The sequence below is a fragment of the Cupressus sempervirens genome, chromosome 3 (assembly GCF_028749045.1).
Source record: "Cupressus sempervirens isolate cs-2001-9-10 chromosome 3, ASM2874904v1, whole genome shotgun sequence".
Lineage (NCBI taxonomy): Eukaryota > Viridiplantae > Streptophyta > Pinopsida > Cupressales > Cupressaceae > Cupressus > Cupressus sempervirens.
The window spans coordinates 789,932,175-789,953,480 of NC_143120.1; the positions used below are offsets into that span (position 1 = coordinate 789,932,175).

General features: G+C 31.6%; 1 protein-coding gene across 1 annotated transcript in view; it reads left to right on the forward strand.

Moving 5' to 3' along the window:
- LOC149569164 (vacuolar protein sorting-associated protein, putative (DUF1162)) overlaps positions 1-21,306 on the forward strand; it is a 304,062-nt gene that overhangs the window by 143,936 nt on the left and 138,820 nt on the right. Inside the window, exons 19-22 of the mRNA XM_089821926.1 lie at positions 6,334-6,392; positions 6,517-6,619; positions 20,601-20,792; positions 20,896-21,009. Coding sequence (XP_089678052.1) covers positions 6,334-6,392; positions 6,517-6,619; positions 20,601-20,792; positions 20,896-21,009 — 468 coding nt within the window. The remainder of the gene's footprint in view (positions 1-6,333; positions 6,393-6,516; positions 6,620-20,600; positions 20,793-20,895; positions 21,010-21,306) is intronic.

Below are 21,306 nucleotides of genomic sequence, written 5' to 3' on the forward strand. Positions count from 1 at the left end.
GTTTGGTAGCTTTAGGTGGATAAAACTATATATAATTATATATGAGATATAGTTTATATATATATATATATATGTGTGTGTGTGTTCGTCATTTATGATATATATATATATATATATATACATATACATATATATATATATATACATATACATATATATATATATATACATATACATATACATATATATATATATATATATATACATATACATATATATATATATATATATACACACACACATGATTAAAGTTTTAATTAAATTAATTATCTAATTGATGAACAGACATGTATGTCTCTTCATTTATTCTCATTATATATACATAAGAGGTTGTTGTCCTTTGGAAAACACATACCGAACATTATTGCAGTTCTTAGTGCATTTGCAGCAGATTCTTAGAAATATAACATGGCATCAAAGCCAGTTCTACAAATGAAATAAAAAGAGAAGCACACCAAATAAGGGCATCCATTGAGCTATGTTTTACACACACATATATACAACAAACATGAGGCATGCCTTATCAATATGGTCTCGATCTTAAAATTGATTCATAATCGTTGTAAAAGATGACCATACACTCATCCTCCATAGATATTGGTGAAGAGAATTGCTAATTTGCGAGATTGCTAGAGGCATGAACATCAAACTCAATAGAAATGGTTGATATCAAAATCTTCAAATAGTCACATTCTATCTAAAGGTAGCAAGAGTGATATGTCCAAGAGTTTCAAGCAATATCAGTGATTTACGACACAATCTAGATAACATGACATCAACAAAGATTATAAATACATCAATGATAATCACGAGAGATGACCCCCATATAAATACATTTTTGAATGCAATTAATAACTTCATGCAGTCCCATCTTGTACTTCGTTAAAATTGAGCCTCCTAGAATACAAAAATTCTAGAAAGTTTACGTAATTTGTTTCGTCTTGATGCCAAAATATTAGGAATAAATGTAGGGACTCTTAAGTGCATTTGAGAAGAGTTGTCTCCATTTATCTTTGGTCAATGAACTCATTACAAATAAATCGAAGTCCTCTAGATAACCAATACATTTATTGAATGTGTATAGGGATTCTTTGACATCTTTGGGAATTGGCTAGTCTCCTTTTGTTTCATTGTCATGACCCTCGATTGGTACAAATCTATCCAAAGTTATATATGTCACTTAAATATTACTCTAACAATAAAATAGAGACATTCTTACTTGATCCGCTATAAATCGCCTATTCTTGATTATATCAAATGAATCAAATATAGTCGTAATAAATGTTAATAATTAATCATCTATAAATAAATAAGAAATAAGTCCTAAACAATTGGCTTCATAAGAAAAAAAAATGACTAGCATATTATTATAAATAATTGATAAACAATTTCTTATGATTACAAACAAATAGCATAATTACTAACAATAGATATAACTACTAAATAGCATCACTAAATAATGTAATTACTAATTACTAAATAATATTATATTGTCAGAAATAATAAAATCAAAATGAACTAAAAATAAAGAATTATCAATTAATCCAAGAGAGTTTGTGATGAACATAATTACCATACTTTATAAGAGCTTTCCAAGATCAACACAAAGGAGGAGAGAAGGATTTTGAAAGGGGAAAGCAAAGAAAACCCCTTGTGAATAATATGAATGAGGCAAATGCCTAAATAATGAAAGGAAGAGAGAGAAGAGAGAAAATGGAGCCATAGACTCATTACAAGAACTACATAGTGATTGTGTGTTTTGAATGAGAGAGAAGCATCTCTTATAAAGAGATGAGAAGAAGAGTTATTTGTAACTCCCAAGTGAATGATTGCCACATTCATAAGTGTGTGCATAACAAGTGTCATAATCCTCTTAAGGAGGAATAACTATTTTCCTTAATAAAGGAATTACAAAATAGACTTGTCCTCACATGTGGACTAGAGGACAAACAACATAAGGGATACATTGGTTTATCCCATTTAATAAATACAACCAAGGAAAGATTACCAATTCTAACATATATAACATAAGTAATCAATAATAATTTAATATTAAACATTCAAATTAGACATTGGATGAGTCATGATGTTGTGCAAGGAGCACATTGGCACATATTAATACCCAAGTACGGGTAGAGAGGAGATCATCGAATAGATTGGAAAAAACAAATAAAACATATATTAAAGACACCAATAAATAAATAAAAATAAAATCATATTTTATAAGGCAAAACAAAGTAAAGGAAAGCAATTTAAAAGGTTTTCCATTGGGATGATCGGTAACCAATGAACTAATGCACCGAATACTACATGGGAAAGAATATTGAAAAATGAAAATACAAATCTTGCATCCTATGTGAATGCCTATCAACGGGAAAGAGATGGAGATAAGGAGTAACAAAATAAATGTACATAAAAGGTCCAATAAACAAGATAGAAAAAGGAAGATCAAAGTTGATATTTTGAAAGAGGATATTTCCACTATTTTATGGGATAAAATAAATATATATTATAAAAGGGAAAATACATACCATCTAAGGAAGATTTCAAATGGCTGCAAAAAGTAATATTTGAATGTTAATGATTATGACATGGCAAAGCAAATATTAATTAAAATATATAAGATAGAAGAACCACAAATGAATAGGGGAAGCCTATCAAGTATCAAAAGGAAATTAGAAAAAAAAATGTCATAGATATTAAAGTTTATCATAAAGCATACTTATTTAAATCTCCCATACATATGGAAAAGTAGGGAGTGTAACAAAGTAAGGGAAGAAGCATGTTAAGAAAAATATAATTTAAAAGAAGAGATAACATATAAGGTATAGTTTGTTCTTATTTACTATTTTATATGTGGATATTATGATTATTAAATATATTTGATAATAATATATAATTTAATAATGATTAATAGTTAAATGATATTATAATCATAATTAAATTATTATTTAAAATTGGAATCATTTATTGTTATTATAGAAATATCTTTTTATTATCATCATAAGAAAATCTCACTATTATTTTATTTGTTATCGGGAGTATACAATGTTACCAAGGAGGAGCTTGTCTAAGTATAAGCAATTGGATCTTTGTCCCAAGATAGGGTAGGGGACAGCGATTCATAATATTTTGTGATGCGCGCTTGGACCTATAAACTTTGAGGGAATCCATTTGCACATTTGGCATCTAGGCAACTTGGATAACATCTATATCTTTTGTCCTATCTCTAAATAATATCATCATTTTATAGCTAAAATGACTATTATTAATATTACAAGTTAATTAAATATCTTCTATAATAGTGGACCCGAAAAGGGGACATTACATTCATGTAACTTCTCATTCATCCACTAATTTTGATCTCAAACTCGATGGAAGATGGAGCACAATGAGCATAAAGGCATGCCACAATGCGGAAGAGTTGTAGGGTATTGAGAATGACAGGATGGATATGACCATCAAATAGGAAAGAAGTTATAGAGCACAAGGGAATAGGAAAAGGGAGATAAAATAATTTTAAACTTTCAGTGATAGGACCACGCAGATCAGATGAAGTGAGAAATAAACTTCAACGCTCATTCTGTTGGTGGACATGGGACCTGCCATGAATGGGTAAATTAAAATATTTAAGGATATTCTCTTTGATGGTTATGTATGCCACGTAGGTATACAGGGACCCACTACTAACTGCGACAATTAGATGGAGAAGTTTTAAAGAGATTTAAGTGAATGATAGTTCTGTGTTTGAAGAATATTACAAAGGCCGCGACGCCACCGTGAAAAGTCATGCGATCCAATTAAGGTATATGTAAAAGAAGAGGACTTGTAAACTTTTATTGGCTTGTCTATTAATCATATAGAGTGGAGATTAGTTTTAACATGAGATCCTACATACCCCCATGAGAAACTGTAAAAGGTAAGAATGCGTTATCAATTCAAATAACATGTTTATAAAGTTATGCTAATAATGAGAGAAATTCCTAATATTATTTTTAGGAATATAAAATGGCATAAAATTCATAATAATGTCGAATATAAATAAGAATGTTATTTTAAATAACAAGAATAGGATTATAGTATTGTTTTGAGAATAGAGATGAAATTATTTGATAATACTATTATCATTATTAGAAAAACTAAATATTATTATTCTTCTTGAGTATTATAGTAGTCTCTCTCAATTTCAATACATATTATAAGAGCTACGTGCCTTGATATTTTTCCTTCGAGAATGTTATTGCAGGAAGAGGGAGATTGAGATTTAGAGGTAGCCTGGCATTTCATTAGAGGCAACCATGAAAGAGAGGGAGCAGATAGAGGATATGATTCAGTCAACCTTCGGTCATCTTGATCATATTGATTCAGAGGGAGTAAACCATGTTGTGATGGATTCTCTAGTGATTAATAAATTGTATTAGTCAAGAGGACTGTGATTCATGAATATACCTCATGACTATGTGATTCTAATGGGCCTACCCCCTGTGTACATCATGAGGAAGTGATGACTTCCAAATGATGTCGCTTGTATTTGCAAAAATTATTGAAATGTGATGATCTTACAACAACTTAATTTTCTATTATGATGGATATCTTTTGATATCTATGCAAATCATGATAGATTATACTTTGCATGTTGGATGTTTATGTGGCAAGCATTATGAGAATGCGTGTGCACATACCTTTTAAACAGTTTTGAATGCATAGTGAATGTTATACAAATTGGTGTTTTTGAGGGCCATTACACGAGGCACTCGGTGAATATCATGCGACTTGATGTTCTGGAAGGCCATTACTCATAGTACTTGGTGAATATCTTGCATCTCAACATTTTAGAAGGCCATTACTCAAAGAGTATTTGGTGAATATCATGTATTCTAGGAGACCAATACTCATCATATTAGATGTGATGTCAAACCTTATTTGAGTACTTGGTGAATATCATGTGTTGATATTCTGAAAGACCAATACTTCTGATATCAAATGTGATATCAAAATGACAGATATCTTCTGATCAAAGATATCCTTAAAACTTGCCATTTCTTGTGTTTATCCTCCCTAGCTAAGAGGGATTGTTGATGTTTGGTAGCTTTGGTTGGTTTAAACTATATATAATTATATATGACATATGATTTATATAAATGTGTTCATATGAGATTATATATATAGCTATGATTAAAGTTTTTATTATATTAAATATCTTATTGATGAATAGACAAGTATGTCTCTTCATGGCTTATTCTCATTATATATATAAGAGGTTGCTGCCACATGGAAAACACATACCAAACATTATGGTAGTGCTTAGTACATTTGCAGCAGATCATTAGAAATATAATAGTTTTTGTTCTCATATCCAGGTCTTCGAAAGGTACATCCTCACATGCTGTTTTATTTTGTTGTCCCTAATGGACACATAAAAAACACTTAGCACTAACAGATCATTATTGACATATTTTCTTTGTTTTGTAAGAATGGAAAGCCTGATTAATAAAGGCTGCTGATTACAAATCATACATATTGCATCTAATTCTTTTTATTTATTTTTTCTATTTAGTGTCATTGTATTAGATAATATGTCTATGTCAAATACATAACACATCTTAGAAATGTATATTCTCACATGCTGTTGTATTTTCTGTTGCTTCCGAGGGATATATTATAATGCTAACAAATTATTGTTGACATATTTCATTAGTTTTTAAGAAAACCTGATCAATTAAGGCTGTGGCTTATTATCATACAGATAAATCTAATTACCTTTTTTTATTTTTGTAGCTTGTATCATTATATGAACTCAGTTGTCCATCTCAAATTGACATTGAACATATCTTAGAAAAGTATATACTCACATGCTGTTCTGTTTTGTGTTGTCGCTAAGGGACGTACTAAAACTCGAACAAATTATTATTGACATATTTCATTTCTTTTGTAAAAATAGAGAGCCTGATTGATTAATGGTTTTGCTTATTGAGCATACATATTGATTCTAATTAATTTTTTATTTTTGTATTTTGTATCATTGTACGAGCTAAATTGTCTATCTCAAATTCATATCACACATACACTTACCAGACATTTGCATACATCTTTACAGTTGTGTCATTTGTTTCCTGAATTCTGGAAAAATCTGTTTGCAATTTTAAAAACTTCAATTTCAAAATCTATTGCTATTTCCACATTCAAAGCAACTTCGTTATGGTTATTCTATGAAATTATAAATCATTCATCTCTTTTAGTTTTAACTCTTCAAATAATGTTAAATAATAAATTGGATATAAAGTTTTTGAGAACTACTTGGCATCATGTATTCTGTTTGTTTTTGATTGACAGGTTCTGAGTTCTTTGAATGGTTTTGAGAGTACCAAAGTTCGGGTTTTGTCCAAGGCCGAGTAAGGAACTTCTGCTAGTTTCAGTAATGTTTGAACATTGAGTGGCTACTATTGGTCTCTTTAACTGCAAGAAATATATTATTTCTTTGTCAAAGATCCCTGTAATTTGTTGGCTGTTGAATAGGTACATTTTTACAAATCATAGGCGAGTATCCATTGAAGCAAATTGTCACAATGCAAATTTTATTTTGCCTTGGTACCATCCTGATTGCAGCTGGTCAAAGATGGTACTTCTCTCTCTCTCTCTCTCGCCTTTAATAGGCTTTTGAAAGAATCACTGAATAATATTGGAAGAATGTATTAAACATCCTTATTTTGTTTTCAAGTTCTTTTCAACTAGAAATGAAATACTATTTAGTGTCCAAGTCATTTTCTAATCAAACGGCTACTGAGACAGGCATGTTGTGAGCATACAGAGCATAAGAACTCCTTGCTTATTCAGCATAGTGCAATTAGAAACTTGAACTTATTCTGTGGGAAAACAAATTCATATGTTTTTATTGTTCAGTTTGATGAGTAAATACAATACTTTCCTCTTATCGGTGGGGTGAGAAGATTTATCAAAGTGCAAGGAAGTAACCACTGGCCATACTACTGCCCAGGGTGTTGCAGTGCTTGCTCACATGCATTGCAATTTGCAATAACTCCATATAGAACCAAATAACTCAAAATAACCAACTTAACTATTAAACAACAGCTTGATACCTTGAGTGAATATTGAGGGATACTAGTGCAGGTCTGAGAGAATTCTACTGCTCCTGTTCTCACTGTAGAATTGTACTGGAATACATATTAATAATGCTCAAGAAATGCAAAATTGAAGGATAACATATACCCAACTAACAACAACTGGAAAGACAGCGTAAATCTCAATGCATCTAACAAATCACTAGAAACGACTCTAAATCATTTTGGTGAGCAATATCAAATGGCTATAGGTCTGAAAATGAAGAACCATCAACTTGTACAGAAGATATTGAGGACTTTAGAATCTCCTTTGGAAAATCTCAACATCAAAAGTTCAACTGATGATTATCGTCCAATAAACTGGAGACGACCGAATAGTATAAAAAATTTGCAGTAAGTGCAGCAGTCCAGTCATAGAATGTATGTGCCTCCCTCACAAGGACAATACTGTTAAGTTTGTAGTTACAGTCAGATTGATATGATCATGAGTTTCATTATTGATGATAATTAGATAAATATTCCTTTATATATATATATACACATATATACATATATATATATATATATATATACATACATATATATGTATATATGTATATATACATACATATATATGTATTTATGTATGTATATACATACATACATATTTATGTATGTATATACATACATACATATATATATTATGTATATACATACATATATATATTATGTATATACATACATATATATATATATATATATATATATATATATATATATATATATGGTTATTTATTTTATTAATATGGCAACTAATTATGTTTAAAGCTTGGAGACATGTCTCTTCATGTCTCCTTCTTTCATACTTATGTGCGATCCAAATCTGCATTTGGAACATATCTATAACAATGGCAATATAATTACATTTGCAGAAACGATCTTAGTTACTCAACATGGTGTTAGAGTAAGGTTTGCAAATGTAAGAAATGTTTTTTCCGAAATTATTAACAACTTGACATAAAAGACTCTTCAAATGGTGGGTGTATATCAAGGGAACCTGCGTTCTGCCAGGATAAGGCCTCAGGATTGATCATTGCCAATAATATGTGAAATAGATGGTCAAACCAATGGAGCACAAGCTGGGACGATGGAAGTCTTCATTAGAGATTCATTGAAAGGGCATAGATTGGATTCTGTGCACTTTCGATAGGGTCATCTTTGTTGATATTATCTTCATTGAGATGAGCTTCTTGGTCTCTACCATTGGACCCCTGACTGTCCAAATCTAAGATTTGTGTATGTAGTCTCCACCATGTGAGATGGATCAAGATGGGCCTCCAAGATGATTCAAGATCTCAGACTGTGATCTGAGACTCATTTCTTGTTGTATGAGAGGAAGAACGATCTGCACTACTGAAACTATTGGTCAGAGATTGTATAAAACTGCAGGAGTTTTTACTAGATCACTACCGCTCAAAAGCATGTGATTATACTATGAATGGAGTGTGCGACTCAATGTGTAAGTTAGGCCTACTGTTTCACAGCCGATCGAAGCCAACTCGACGATAATATTCGAGACAATATAAAATAAACTAAATTAAACTCTGACTAATGGCCATGACCATAAGAGTGCTTGTGAATTTTCCTACTACATACGCGACTATGCTAAATTCAAACACAAATAATAAAAATAAGAAAAACAAGTCATATTAAGCCTCAACTTTCGTATTCGTGAAACCCTGCAAGTATTCATCAGCGGAAAGTAATATGGAAAAAATATAAAATGGAAAGGAACAATCAAGTATCGGACCCCAAGTATTATCGCGACAACCTATATGATACAAATAGTGCTCAGGTGGCTTGACACTCAATTATAGTGAGGTTAATTTAATAGTTAAGTTCAATGTGCATCTATGTGGATATCATGTTCCACACAAAACATCAAATCCCACCAATGGGCTAACCAAAAGGAGAAACATATTAAAAAAGAAACATCGCATAATAGTGAAAACTCACCCCATTTGACCCAGGTCTTATGTGGCAGGCGACCTAATATGAAAGTCATACTTTGGATTTAGAAACATAACCATCAACCATCCAACATGAATCCTCCATATCCATGGAAGGAGGAACTAGGAAAGATACTATCCAGATAAAGTCAAAGAATTATATATTGTTGGAGATTTCTATTTTTATTTTTCTATTGGATCAGATGTCCTTATTTGTCTGTTGATCTGATAATTTGCAAGGCAATTATTAAATAAAAGAAGTGATATTAATATCCTCAAGAGGCAAGATGAGATATATGCCTTAAGAGGGATTGATCTTCTTTAGCCACGCCATCATATGCAAGGAGGAGCCAATATTGGTGACATCTATTTTGTGCATCAATTAAAGGATATGCATGCAATCAAAATATTGAACATTCTTCAGAAACTCTGAAGAAGATTCTTAAAAGATGACGTAAAGTTTTATAACATCGAGGTATGAAAGAATCACGTTCTTTGTTTTATTATATTGCTCATTTTTGGACAACCAAATAAGAGTTTATGATTATTATCAAGGATTGAGGACAAGAAGTCTATGTAAATGTCAATTAAAGATCTAGTATCATCAATTTTTTTTATATGATAGATAGCATTAATTAAAATTAGAATGGGCATACTATCAAAATTGTATGGTTATGGTTGCCAATGCATTTGAACCACCTATGGTTATCCTTTTGATGAACAAAGCTCTAGGTATGAGTAATAGATCCTTGTGGCATGAACACTATAAGCCAAGATATTGCTATATGGTGGATGATTTTAGAGAAATGTCATTTCTCATTTACTTCTATTGATAAGCTTAATGAATGTTTGGATCTTCATTCGATAAACAGACCAAACTAGAAAGAAGAAAGAAGAATTTACTAATAGAGATAGAGGTTGATATCATTCATGGATGATTGTCTCTCATTAGACTTGATATTGATTGAGAAATCTATAAAATGAAGTATGTAGGAATTTTACATCGTGGGGGGATGAATAATTACCTTAACCCAATGTTTCATTCCCATTGGAGGCATTTTTTGATTTGATGCATATAGACCTTATGCATTTATATCAAGGATGTTGATGTACAAATAAGCATTTATTATTCTTAATTATTACATTTATCTATTCATTATAGTCTCTCTCTTATTCATATTTCTATATGTACTATATGAGCTATTTCTGCTGATCTTTTCCTTTGTATCTAAAGAAGATCTTGTAGGAAAAGAAGAATGGTACATTAGGCATATTGTGCAGACTCAATCTCATGATAGTAGCTCCATCGAAGTTGTGATCTAGAACTCATTAGTCATCTGATGTACAAGCTGGATAAAGCAACGTAGGAGCTCTGAAGATTAATACTCAGAGGGAATCTGCAAAATACATGGGTATGACTTCACAATTTTGATGGGCCTATCCTTGTGTACATCATGAGAAATTGAGGACTTCAATTGAACCATCTAAGAGTCTCTCTTTGATAAATGAAACTTAACGTATGAGTTGTAGAGTCATTCAAGTGGCACAATCATACTCAATCAAGATATTGGCATATTGAGGACGAGTTGTGTTCGCTTCTACTATTAAGCTAAATGAATGTTTGGACTTTCAATGGATAAAAACAAGTTAGAACTTAGAAAAGAGTTCTCATATTTGATTAAAAAAAAGGTTCAACAATATAAGAATAAGTGGAAATTTTACATTGTGGGGGGAATAATAGTCAATGTTCCAAACCCCCTTTTAGAGGGGAGATGTTCCATTCTCAAACAATTTAAGAAGAAAATTCCGAATTTTCATGTGCAGATAAGTATTCTTATTCTTGACATTTATCTCTCTCTTATTTGTAATTTCTATACATACTAAAAAGGTTATTTTCCTTGATCTTTTCCTTTATGGTTGAGGATGTTCTTACAGGAACAAAAAGTTGGTACTTTACACATGCTGCCAAATATTGTGCAGACTCAAACTAATAATAGTAGCTCCAAAGACCCTGATGATCAAGATGGATAAAATGAGGCTCTCATCCTTGATGACTGAGATTATGAGATTCTTCTACATTAAGAGGGAGTATGACACTTCTTCGAAGGCAACGAAGGAGCTTAGAAGATTGATACTCAGAGGGAGTCTAGAAATACTTATGGGTGACTGCATGATGTTGATGGGTGTACTCCTATGTTTAACATGAGGAAGTAATGATTTATCACCAGAAAATCAGAAAATTGGTATCAGATTTAGAGTGAGTTCGACAAGGATCCTTAGGTGAACTTGACTTCCTAGGATTGATGATTAGAGGGAGAAATTTTGAGATGCAATCCTTTGTGGATGATATCTTCTCTATGAGGAGAAGTTCTAAGAGAAATTCTTTGTAATGCGCTCTTCTCTATTAGAGAGAAGTATGAGGTGAAAACCCTTTGTTCTACCCTCTAGTAGCAGTGATGGTGGGTCCACCCTTTGACTTGGTTCATGGTGGATATCATGTGAGTTACTACATGATGCTGTTGTAATTATGTCATGAAAAGTGACGATCTTTCATTTAATGTACATATTTAGAGGGGAGTTATTGAAAGGTGACAATCTTATCAATAACTGGGCTTGTTATCATAATAGACTACATTAAGTTGTTGTCACTGTGTGCTGGAAGTTATGATAATTTAAAAAATGTAACTATTGTAAGGTGACGATCTTATCAATAATAGACCTATCTCCTAACACCAAAATGTGTTGGAGCAAGTGTCATCTTGGTTCTTCGGGCTAGATTTTGCCAGACACCATGAAAGTTGTTATGGTTCTTTAGGCCAGATCTTGCTGGACACCATAATTGAAATTTATTATAGACCTCACTTAAGGTGGTGTTTAAACTTATATTAATGTTATAGAAATTTCTTAATTTCCCCCTTTGCTAAATGAAGAAGTGTTGAGAAATTTAGCCTTATTTAGAATCGTAGCAAAATCCATATATAATATATGTGTGTGTTGATGGATTTATGTTGATATCCTTAAATATGCCATTCTACGAATATCATACTGAGATGATACCTTTTCGTATACTCAAGAACATAATATGTTCTATATCAATCCTTCCTAACTTAGAGGGATTGTTAAGTTTGTATTTACTGTCAGATTGATATGATCACGAGTTTCATTATTGATGATAATTAGATAAATATTCCTTTATATACATATATAATGCATATATTATACATATGGTTATTTATTTTATTAATATACTAACTAATGATGTTTAAACCTTGGAATCCGTCTCTTATACTTATGTGAGATCCAAATGTGCATTTGGAACATAGCTATAACAATGGCAATATAATTACATTTGCAGAAATGATCTTAGTTACTCAACAAATACAACCATGGTACGGTCCACACACCCAATCTGCTTCTTATAATTTGCATGAAATTGGTTGCGACCAATAACAATATCTTTCCAAAATGCTTTATAAACTTCAAGAAATGAACCTTCACAATCTACACACAAACATTAGACTCATCAAAACACATATTATCTTCAATCAATCCATCAGAAACTTCAGTTGCAGGTGCACTAGTGATTTATGGATGAAATCACTCTAACGATCTGGGGAAGTTTTTGTCCACAAATTACTAGGTTTTCATCCTCAAGTAATTTGGAAAATAACACAGGTTCTCATTGCAGAGAAAATACCAAATAACCTTTGAAATGAGCTCTTCTCTACGTTTTTATGTTTTATCTGGAGGGAAACTTTTAATAATAAGATGTTAAATTCTTTTCCTTTCCCAGAGTTCTTTTAAAAATTAAATAATCTAATGGAATAATCAACATTTATAGATTTATTGCAGCAAATAAATGAGGAGATTTCTTTGCAAATTCAATGCTCACAACCAACTACAATGTTAAAGTACAAAATAGTGGCAAAGCTAGAGATACCTAGATGAGTCTTATAGTAATCAAACATTTAACATACCTATATGCTGATTACATGAAATATTGAATATAGATAGAAAGATATTCGGTAGAAACCCAGGTTTTCATCCTCAAGAAATTTGCATAATAATACAGGTTCTCATTGCAGAGAAAATACCAAATACCCTTTGAAATGAGCTCTTGTTCACTTTTTATGTTTTATCTAGAGGGAAATTATTAATAGTAAGATGTTAAATTCTTTTTCTTTCGCAAAGTTCTTTTTAAAAATATATAATCTAATGGAAAAAGCAATATTTATAGATTTATTGCAGCAAATAAACAAGGCGATTTCTTTGCAAATTCAATGCTCACAACCAACTAAAATCCAAAAGTACAAAATAGTAGCAAAGCTAGAGATACCTAGATGAGTCTTATAATAATCAAACATTTAAAATACCTATATGCTGATTACATGAAATATTGAACATAGACAGAAAGGTGTGAGGCCGAGAAATCCTAGGTGCCAATGTCAAAACCCACACCATGAGGGACGGCTTGATAAGTGAAAATGTAGCAAGGAGAAAAATGCCACAAAACTGTAAAAGCACTCCAAACTCCAAATCGATCTCTCCTCAAACCCAAACACCATTTCCAGATAATGTAATACTGGCTAGAGATGCTACAAGTTACGCCCAGCTAGAAATGTTATGCACAGCCTCAAATGTCCCACAAATCTACAATAATCTCATCAACCCTCCTTTAATACTCTCTATGAATAATCTCTGTTAATTTGAAGTGCTGAAATGTGAAGAATAAGACTGAATCATAAAACTGTTGAAATACCAATGTGATTTTTTGAATGAAGCCACAACAGGATCTTTGAGATTGGGTCTTTCACCAACATAGACAATGTTGCTTGCAAGGATTTTGCAACAACAAGTGCAACTGGCAAGAGAGGTATCCAAAATATCCAAAATAAGCATATTGAAAGAGCTCCCAAAACTTGCCATTATAGCTCTCCCAAAAGTTATGCTTTTTAATTTAAATTAAAAACCCCTTATGTCCAAAGCGGTGCTCATTCCAATAAGACCCTTTTAAATAAATATTTGCACTTTTACTTTATTATTTGCACCCATATGATCCACAATTAAATAAATTAAAATAATAATTAAAAATATATAATCTAACTTTATAATATAATAACTTTTTGTTATTTATTTAAGAGCATTGGACTGTATGTCATTAATTGCATCCACCAACCCATCTAAAAATAGTAATTTTGACAATTTGTTTAGATGGTCCAGAATTGACTTACTAAATATAGGATGGGAAATTTATCCAAAGAAACACTAGTCAATGCTAGAACAAACTAGCATCATGAGTTTCCTAACGCTCTTATTGGTCTATATGAACCCATTGAATAAGCTAATGGCTCATCCAATTGAAGTACTTAGGAACAGAACATTACAAGGCATGCCATTTGATGAACAATTTAATCTTTTTAATACATTTAAAGTAATCACACCATGTTGTCTTTTTAATATTTTCATCATTAGACAACTTACGTAATAATTAATTTATAACTCAAAAATTATTCAAATTGCAAAAAGTATCAAATCGACTCAAGTATGCAATTTTGACCATACCAAATTATCCTGGAGTTTTTGGATGATGATTTGAATCAATTGGGCAACTTCTGAAAAATAGCAAACTTGAAGAACTTAGGAAAGCTTGCAGAAGGTCCAAAAATCAGGGTTACTAGAAACGCGACGCCCTAATTTTTGACATGCGCATTGTCGTATCTGATACGGATACGTAGACAAAACGGAGGAAATACGAGTGAAAATCGTATTTGCGCGTTTTTGGAAAGATGCCATTTTCAAACCCGTGCCAGAAACGATGAAGACAGATTTCCAAAAAGTTTGAGCCGAATTTCTTAAAGAATGTCGTTTTAAGGAAATATCCACCAAAATGCCCGTTCTACTGCCGTAATCGCTGGGAAAAATCCAAAAATATCCCGTAGTCGCTAGGAAAATCAAAACCTTTGCAGCTATAAATAAACCCCCATCAAACGATCAGAAAATAAATGAGTATGGGTGTTTTGCATGAGCAAATCCTATGCATGGTCTGATTTCTTCTGTTTTCTCCAATGTGTGGCTTGCATCTCCTGCGCGTGGAATCGCAATACATCCACATGTAATATTTTTAATGTTTGTTTCAATGTTATTTTTTTAATCCACAGGTAATAGTTTAGTTTGATCTTTTTAATGTTTGTTTCAATGTTATTTTTTTAATGTTTGTTGATGTTTTTCAATTTGATTTTTTTAAATGTTTGTTTTGGTTTTATTTTTTTCAAGGTTGCATGGGTACTCGTACCCACACCCCTGGTACTCGTACCCACGTACCCAAGTACCGGGTACATGTATCCCACATACTGGGTACTCGGTGGAGAGCATCATAGCTAAGGACCTTGATTAAGATTCTGATTTATTTTTCGGTTTTTTAATTTTTGTATTAGCTTGTTGTTTATCAAACATAATTCAATACCAAATCAGTTTGAAACTTTGGTACTCATTAACAATAAACTTTATCACTGTTCAAGTCATAAGTTTATCATTTGCAATATGTCATTGTCATATTATTTAGGATCTTCTTGTTCATGTTTAAAGTCTGCCTTCTTTGTTATGCATCTAAGCATTTATCATGTATTATTATTTCAAACATATAGCAAATCTGAAACTGAAAACAATACATTACATTTGCAAACTTTATCACTGTCCTTGTTTTGAAAAACCATTGTCATGACTCATAATTTCAGAATTTTTATAAATATAAAAGTATAATTTTTAAATAAGTTTGACATACCCAAGTACCTCCGTCCCATATTATGAAAAATACTTTAAACATTAAACATTCAGCAATAGCATATATATATATATATAATAATAATTTGACTTAGGGCTCATATTTTCAAATTTCTTGTTTTGAATGCTCAATGTCATGACTCATGACATATATTTTGATTTTTATATTTTCTATAAAATATTAATTATATAGAAAAAAATTAGGCATACACACGTACCGCCGTCCCCTATTTTGAAAAATATGCGTACCCGTATCCGTACCCATTCCCGTACCCACGTACCTTTGCAACCTTGATTTTTTTAGTTTTGTTCAATGTTTAACATATAAAATTAACATATTACAATGACTTTTTTATGTAGTTTACCAAAGCTACATATTAACATATAAAATTAATTACATATTAACATATAATAATGACTTTTTTTTTATATAGTTCAAATAAAATTTACAAATGTACATTTCTAAGTTTTATTTTACAAATATAAATAAATATAAAATTTAATAGTTTAATTTTAATAAATTAATATTATTTAGTTTTTAAAATAAAATAAAATAAAAATAAAAATTACAATTATAATTATTAAAATTTAAACTAGTTTTATATTTATATTTATTTATATTTTTTTAAATTTAAACTTTGTAAAATTTAATAAATATTAAATACCAATAGTATTATAATTTATTAATTATAGTAATACTGTTTAATAATTCATAAAGCCCTATAATTGTTTTAGACTTTAGAGTTACCATTAGAATATTAAATTTATATTTCAACGAAATTAATTAACATTAAGAGTATATTTAATTTATTTTTAATTAATAAATAATTTAGATTTAAGTTTCAAAGTTATATTCTTGTAAAATTAAATTTGAAATAAAAATTATTGCACATATATTTAAATTTAAATTTAATCAGTTTATAAATTATTATATTAGTTTTAAATTTGTGCTTTATAGCTTAATGCAAATTTGTTTTGATTTCATAATTTTACTAATTTTTTATTTTTAAGGAACCTAATCATGGCGTCATCGTTAGCAGATGTTAGAGCATCAGAAAATGACAAGTGGATCAAACCAATTGCTAAATATCCATTATGCAAACATGTAACCATCATCGAGAAATTTCAAGGCGGCGGAGGTTTTAAATGGAGGTGTCATGAGTGTTTGATTGATTATAATGGTTCTTATACTAGGGTTCGTGGACACCTGTGTCACATAAAAGGTACAGGATGTGAAGTGTGTCCTGGGCCAAAGGTTGATGGTCAACTAGGGAAAGGATTGTCATGTGAGAAGATTGCAAAGTACCAAAAAGAAGAGGATGAAGCTAATAGTCAAGTTCTAAAGTCAACACAAAGGTCAAGTCTCAATAGACCTCCTTTGCATCCAACTTCAAGAACATCTGCCGGTGACAAGAGGCGTAATTTAGGACCTCTTGAAAAGGCATTTAATTTGCAAAGTTGAGAGGATACAGCTTAGAGTATTGCACGTTGTCTATATGTGAATGGAATTTCATTTAATGTGGTTCACTCGCCATATTGGCAAGAGATGGTTATGTCTATTAATGAAGCTCCAAAAGGATACAAAAGCCTAGGGTATGAGAATGTTCGTACTACTCTTTTGATTAAAGAAAAAGAGATTATTGATAGACAATTGCAAGTGAATCGAGATTCATGGAAAATTTAAGGAGTTTCCATCATTTGTGATGGATGGAAGGATGCTAGAAATAGGCCACTAATCAATGTGGTTGCAATGAGCCCAAAGGGGGCAATGTTTTTGAGAGCAATGGAATGCAATGCTGAAGAGAAAGATACACAGTTTATTGCCAACATTCTAATTGAAGCAATTGAATCTGTGGGGCCAGAAAGTGTTGTTCAAGTGATCACAGATAATGCAAAAGTATGCAGAGTAGCTGGTTTGGTTGTGGAGGCAAGATATTGAAAAATTTGGTGGACTCCTTGTGTAGTTCATTCTTTGAATTTGATGCTACAAAAAATTGGCAAAATTCAATGGATACAAAAGATTTATGAAGAAGCCAAAGAGATTTAGATGTTTATTTGTAATCATCACATGTCACAGGCCATTTATAGATAATTTGCTAAGCTAGAGTTGTTGAGGGTAAATGTCTTGTCTCAAAAATATTCAATTTGTTTTTTTATTGAAATGTATTTAAGATTTATATGGTACAAAAATGTTTTATTTATTTATTGAAGGTGGTTGAGACATGCTTTGCCACACACTACATTGTTCTCAAAAGGCTTGTTGATGTCAAACAAGCTTTGAAAAGTATGGTGATTAGTGACATTTGGGTAGTATGGAGACAATGACAAACAGATAGAGCAAATAATGTCAAGAGGTTAATTCTTGATGAGGATTGGTGGGCTAAAATAGATTATTTACTATTTTTCATTGAGCCAATATACACCCTAATCCGTCGGTGTGGTACCGATAAGCCAATATTAGGTGACATCTATGATTGCATAGATACAATGGTGGAGCAAGTTAGAGATATTATTATAGAAAAAGAGCAAGATCCCTCTGAATTTTTTTATAAGAAAATATATGATGCAATTAAAAAAAGATGGGATAAAATGACAACTCCATTGCAACTTTTGGCATATGCTTTAAACCCTAAGTAGTACCATGCTGATATGTTAGCATTGCCAAATAAGACAGCACCAAATAGGGATGTTGAGGTTGTTGAAGGATATAAAAAAGCTTTCGAGAAAATATTTACAGATCCTAGAGTTGCTGCGGAGATTCGACATGAGTTTGGGACATTTGCTTCCTCTAATGGAACTTATGCAGATGTTGATGCAATGGCAGATAAAAAAGAAATAGATCCTATAAAGCGGTGGAACTTCCATGGTGCCATGACTACACATTTGCAAAAGCTAGCAATCAAGCTTCTATCACAAGTTTGATTTTATACTGATTATTCTAATAAGAATTATTTCTTATTTCAAATGTTTTTGATTGTTTGCGTCTTTGTAATTGTAACTTATAAATTATAATATAAAACTCTTTTATTGCAGGTTTCTAGTTCTTCTGCATCTAAGAGGAATTGGAGTACATATGGCTTTATCCATTCTGTGAAATGAAATAGGTTGGCAGCCAGCAAAGCAGAGGACCTTGTCTATGTGCACTCTAATCTTCGTCTATTGTCACATTCCTCCACAGACTACATCAAAGGACCTAATAGACTTTGGGATGTACAACCTGAGATAAGTGACATTGATGTATCCATAAATGCATTGACACATCTAAACCTCAATGTTTAGAATTCTGACATGGTCAGAGGACCCTTTGCTGAATCGTCAATGGGTTTTGAGAGTCTAGGTGGTGGTCATTCTCAATCCAGCTATCCTAACTCTTTAGAGAATCTTGATGATCTAGATCTTGAGTTTCAAGAGAACAGTGATGATATTTTTGATAGCATGTGATTCTACCAAACTATTTCTGTATTTGAATTTCGTTTTAATAATAAAACTATATCTGACTATAGTATTTTGGAATATGTCGCAATTATGTGTTCATATTGCTTTCATTATAATGAAAAACTTCTTTAATGACTCTGAAAATTTGTTTATATATACATGCTTTAAGAATGTTGTGTTTGCCGTTCCCAAATAAGAGGTCTCAAAAACTGGCCGTACCCGTACCCAATACCGTACCCGTATCCAATACCGTACCCGTGTCCATGCAACTCTGCCAAAAATAGTATTGAAAGAATCACAAGGCTCATGGAAACGAATTGAGGTGAGTGTCAGCAACTCCTCTTTAAGATCAATCTTGTGTTATCTTACTAACAAATTAGCTAACAGGGAAACTCTGAAAATAGGCCGATTGTCCACAAACTAATAATGCTCAAGAAAGGCAGATTGTAAATTGTGGCTGATTGATCTTTTTCTCATTTATGTTTCAAGTACATGAGAGAAGATGGTTTGGACTTTGGTGCATTGACCATTCATTTCATTTTTGGTTTATATAGAAGCTATTTTGGACCATTGGCATATCTTATATTGGCATAGAACATGTTTTTTTATTCTCGTGGAGGACAGTAGTCATGCAATTTTTTTGTGGCCATTCAATTTCCTTATGTTATCATGACATAACTTGAAACATGAGCATATGTATAGGGACTTTTTTTCCTCTTAGTAACCATAACAGTTTTGAGGCTTTAAACACATTTGTACTTCTCAACCTTTGTTTTTTGATGAAGCTGATCTCCAGTGATCTGCTTTAGTGACTTGAATTGTGTTTTGTGGGAATTCCTTTCTCTGCTATGGAATAATAGGTCAACATTCCTAGGATTCATTTGTAGTTCGAAAGGTTTCATGTTTTGTTGCTAGACTTATGGTGTATATTAACCAGGTACATTAATATCTGGAACCTTAGTCATTTTCTTATAATAGTTGTACTATGTTTGCTATATAATTGTTGAAGTATGCGATGATAATTGCTACTTATAAAGTTTATCTTTTTGAAAGCAGTTGGCCTGCTTATAGATAAAATGGCAAACATTTTTCTTGGTGAAATAGAGTAATAAAACAATTTTTTATTTGTTCCTTTCCCCTTGCTATCATTTGAGAGAAGAAATGCATGTGTAATAAATCATAGAATGGTCTTTCATGATTTTGCAGTGTCTTTTCTTGTCGAATGTGGTTTTACTGACAAATTTTTATACATGATTTTCTTGTGTGATGCACTGTGTACAAAATTTAAAAGATATGTTCTTTAACCACTTCTTGGCAGGTTTTTACTGTGGAATCTATGCATTTTGTGTCAGTTCTTAGAGAACGTGCTGCAATGGACAAAGTTGAGCTTGAGAAATTCTATACCCTATCTAAGAACTTGCCTCTTAATTCCATCTTTGAGGAAGAAAATTATTGGAGGGTGCTTCAAAATTTCTATGATTGTTTTCAGATACAGTTATCCGGCATTCAGGCAAGGACTTCGTCATTCATGATATTCATATTTGCTATTGACTTTGAGACCAGTTATGTTGTAATAAATATGTGCTTAATCAATGTGGGTGTGAATATGGCAGGGGAAACTGCAAAGATCCAAGATGTTACCTGATGTCAGTTTTATCAAATCTGATGCGTTGGTCACGTTTGATGTCTGTATTCTGCAAGATGAGCCCACTATGAAACAGCTGAAAGTAAGGGATGTCATTACATCACATCTGTTGCCTTCTTCTCTATTTTATATAGGATTGTTATGAGGAAGTAAGAAGAGTATGAAGAAAAATATTAGGTTTCTATGAATGTTGTTAACCTATATGGGCTTTAAAATTATTTCCAGAAGTTTATAGTGATTGACATGGAGGTAGACTATATTATGCACATTGAAAAATAAGCAATTATTTGCAAATTTTGTTAACCAAAAGGAATATGGATTGATTTATGTCAGTAGTTGATATGAAGATGTTGGATATGATGCAAACTCTAACCATGGA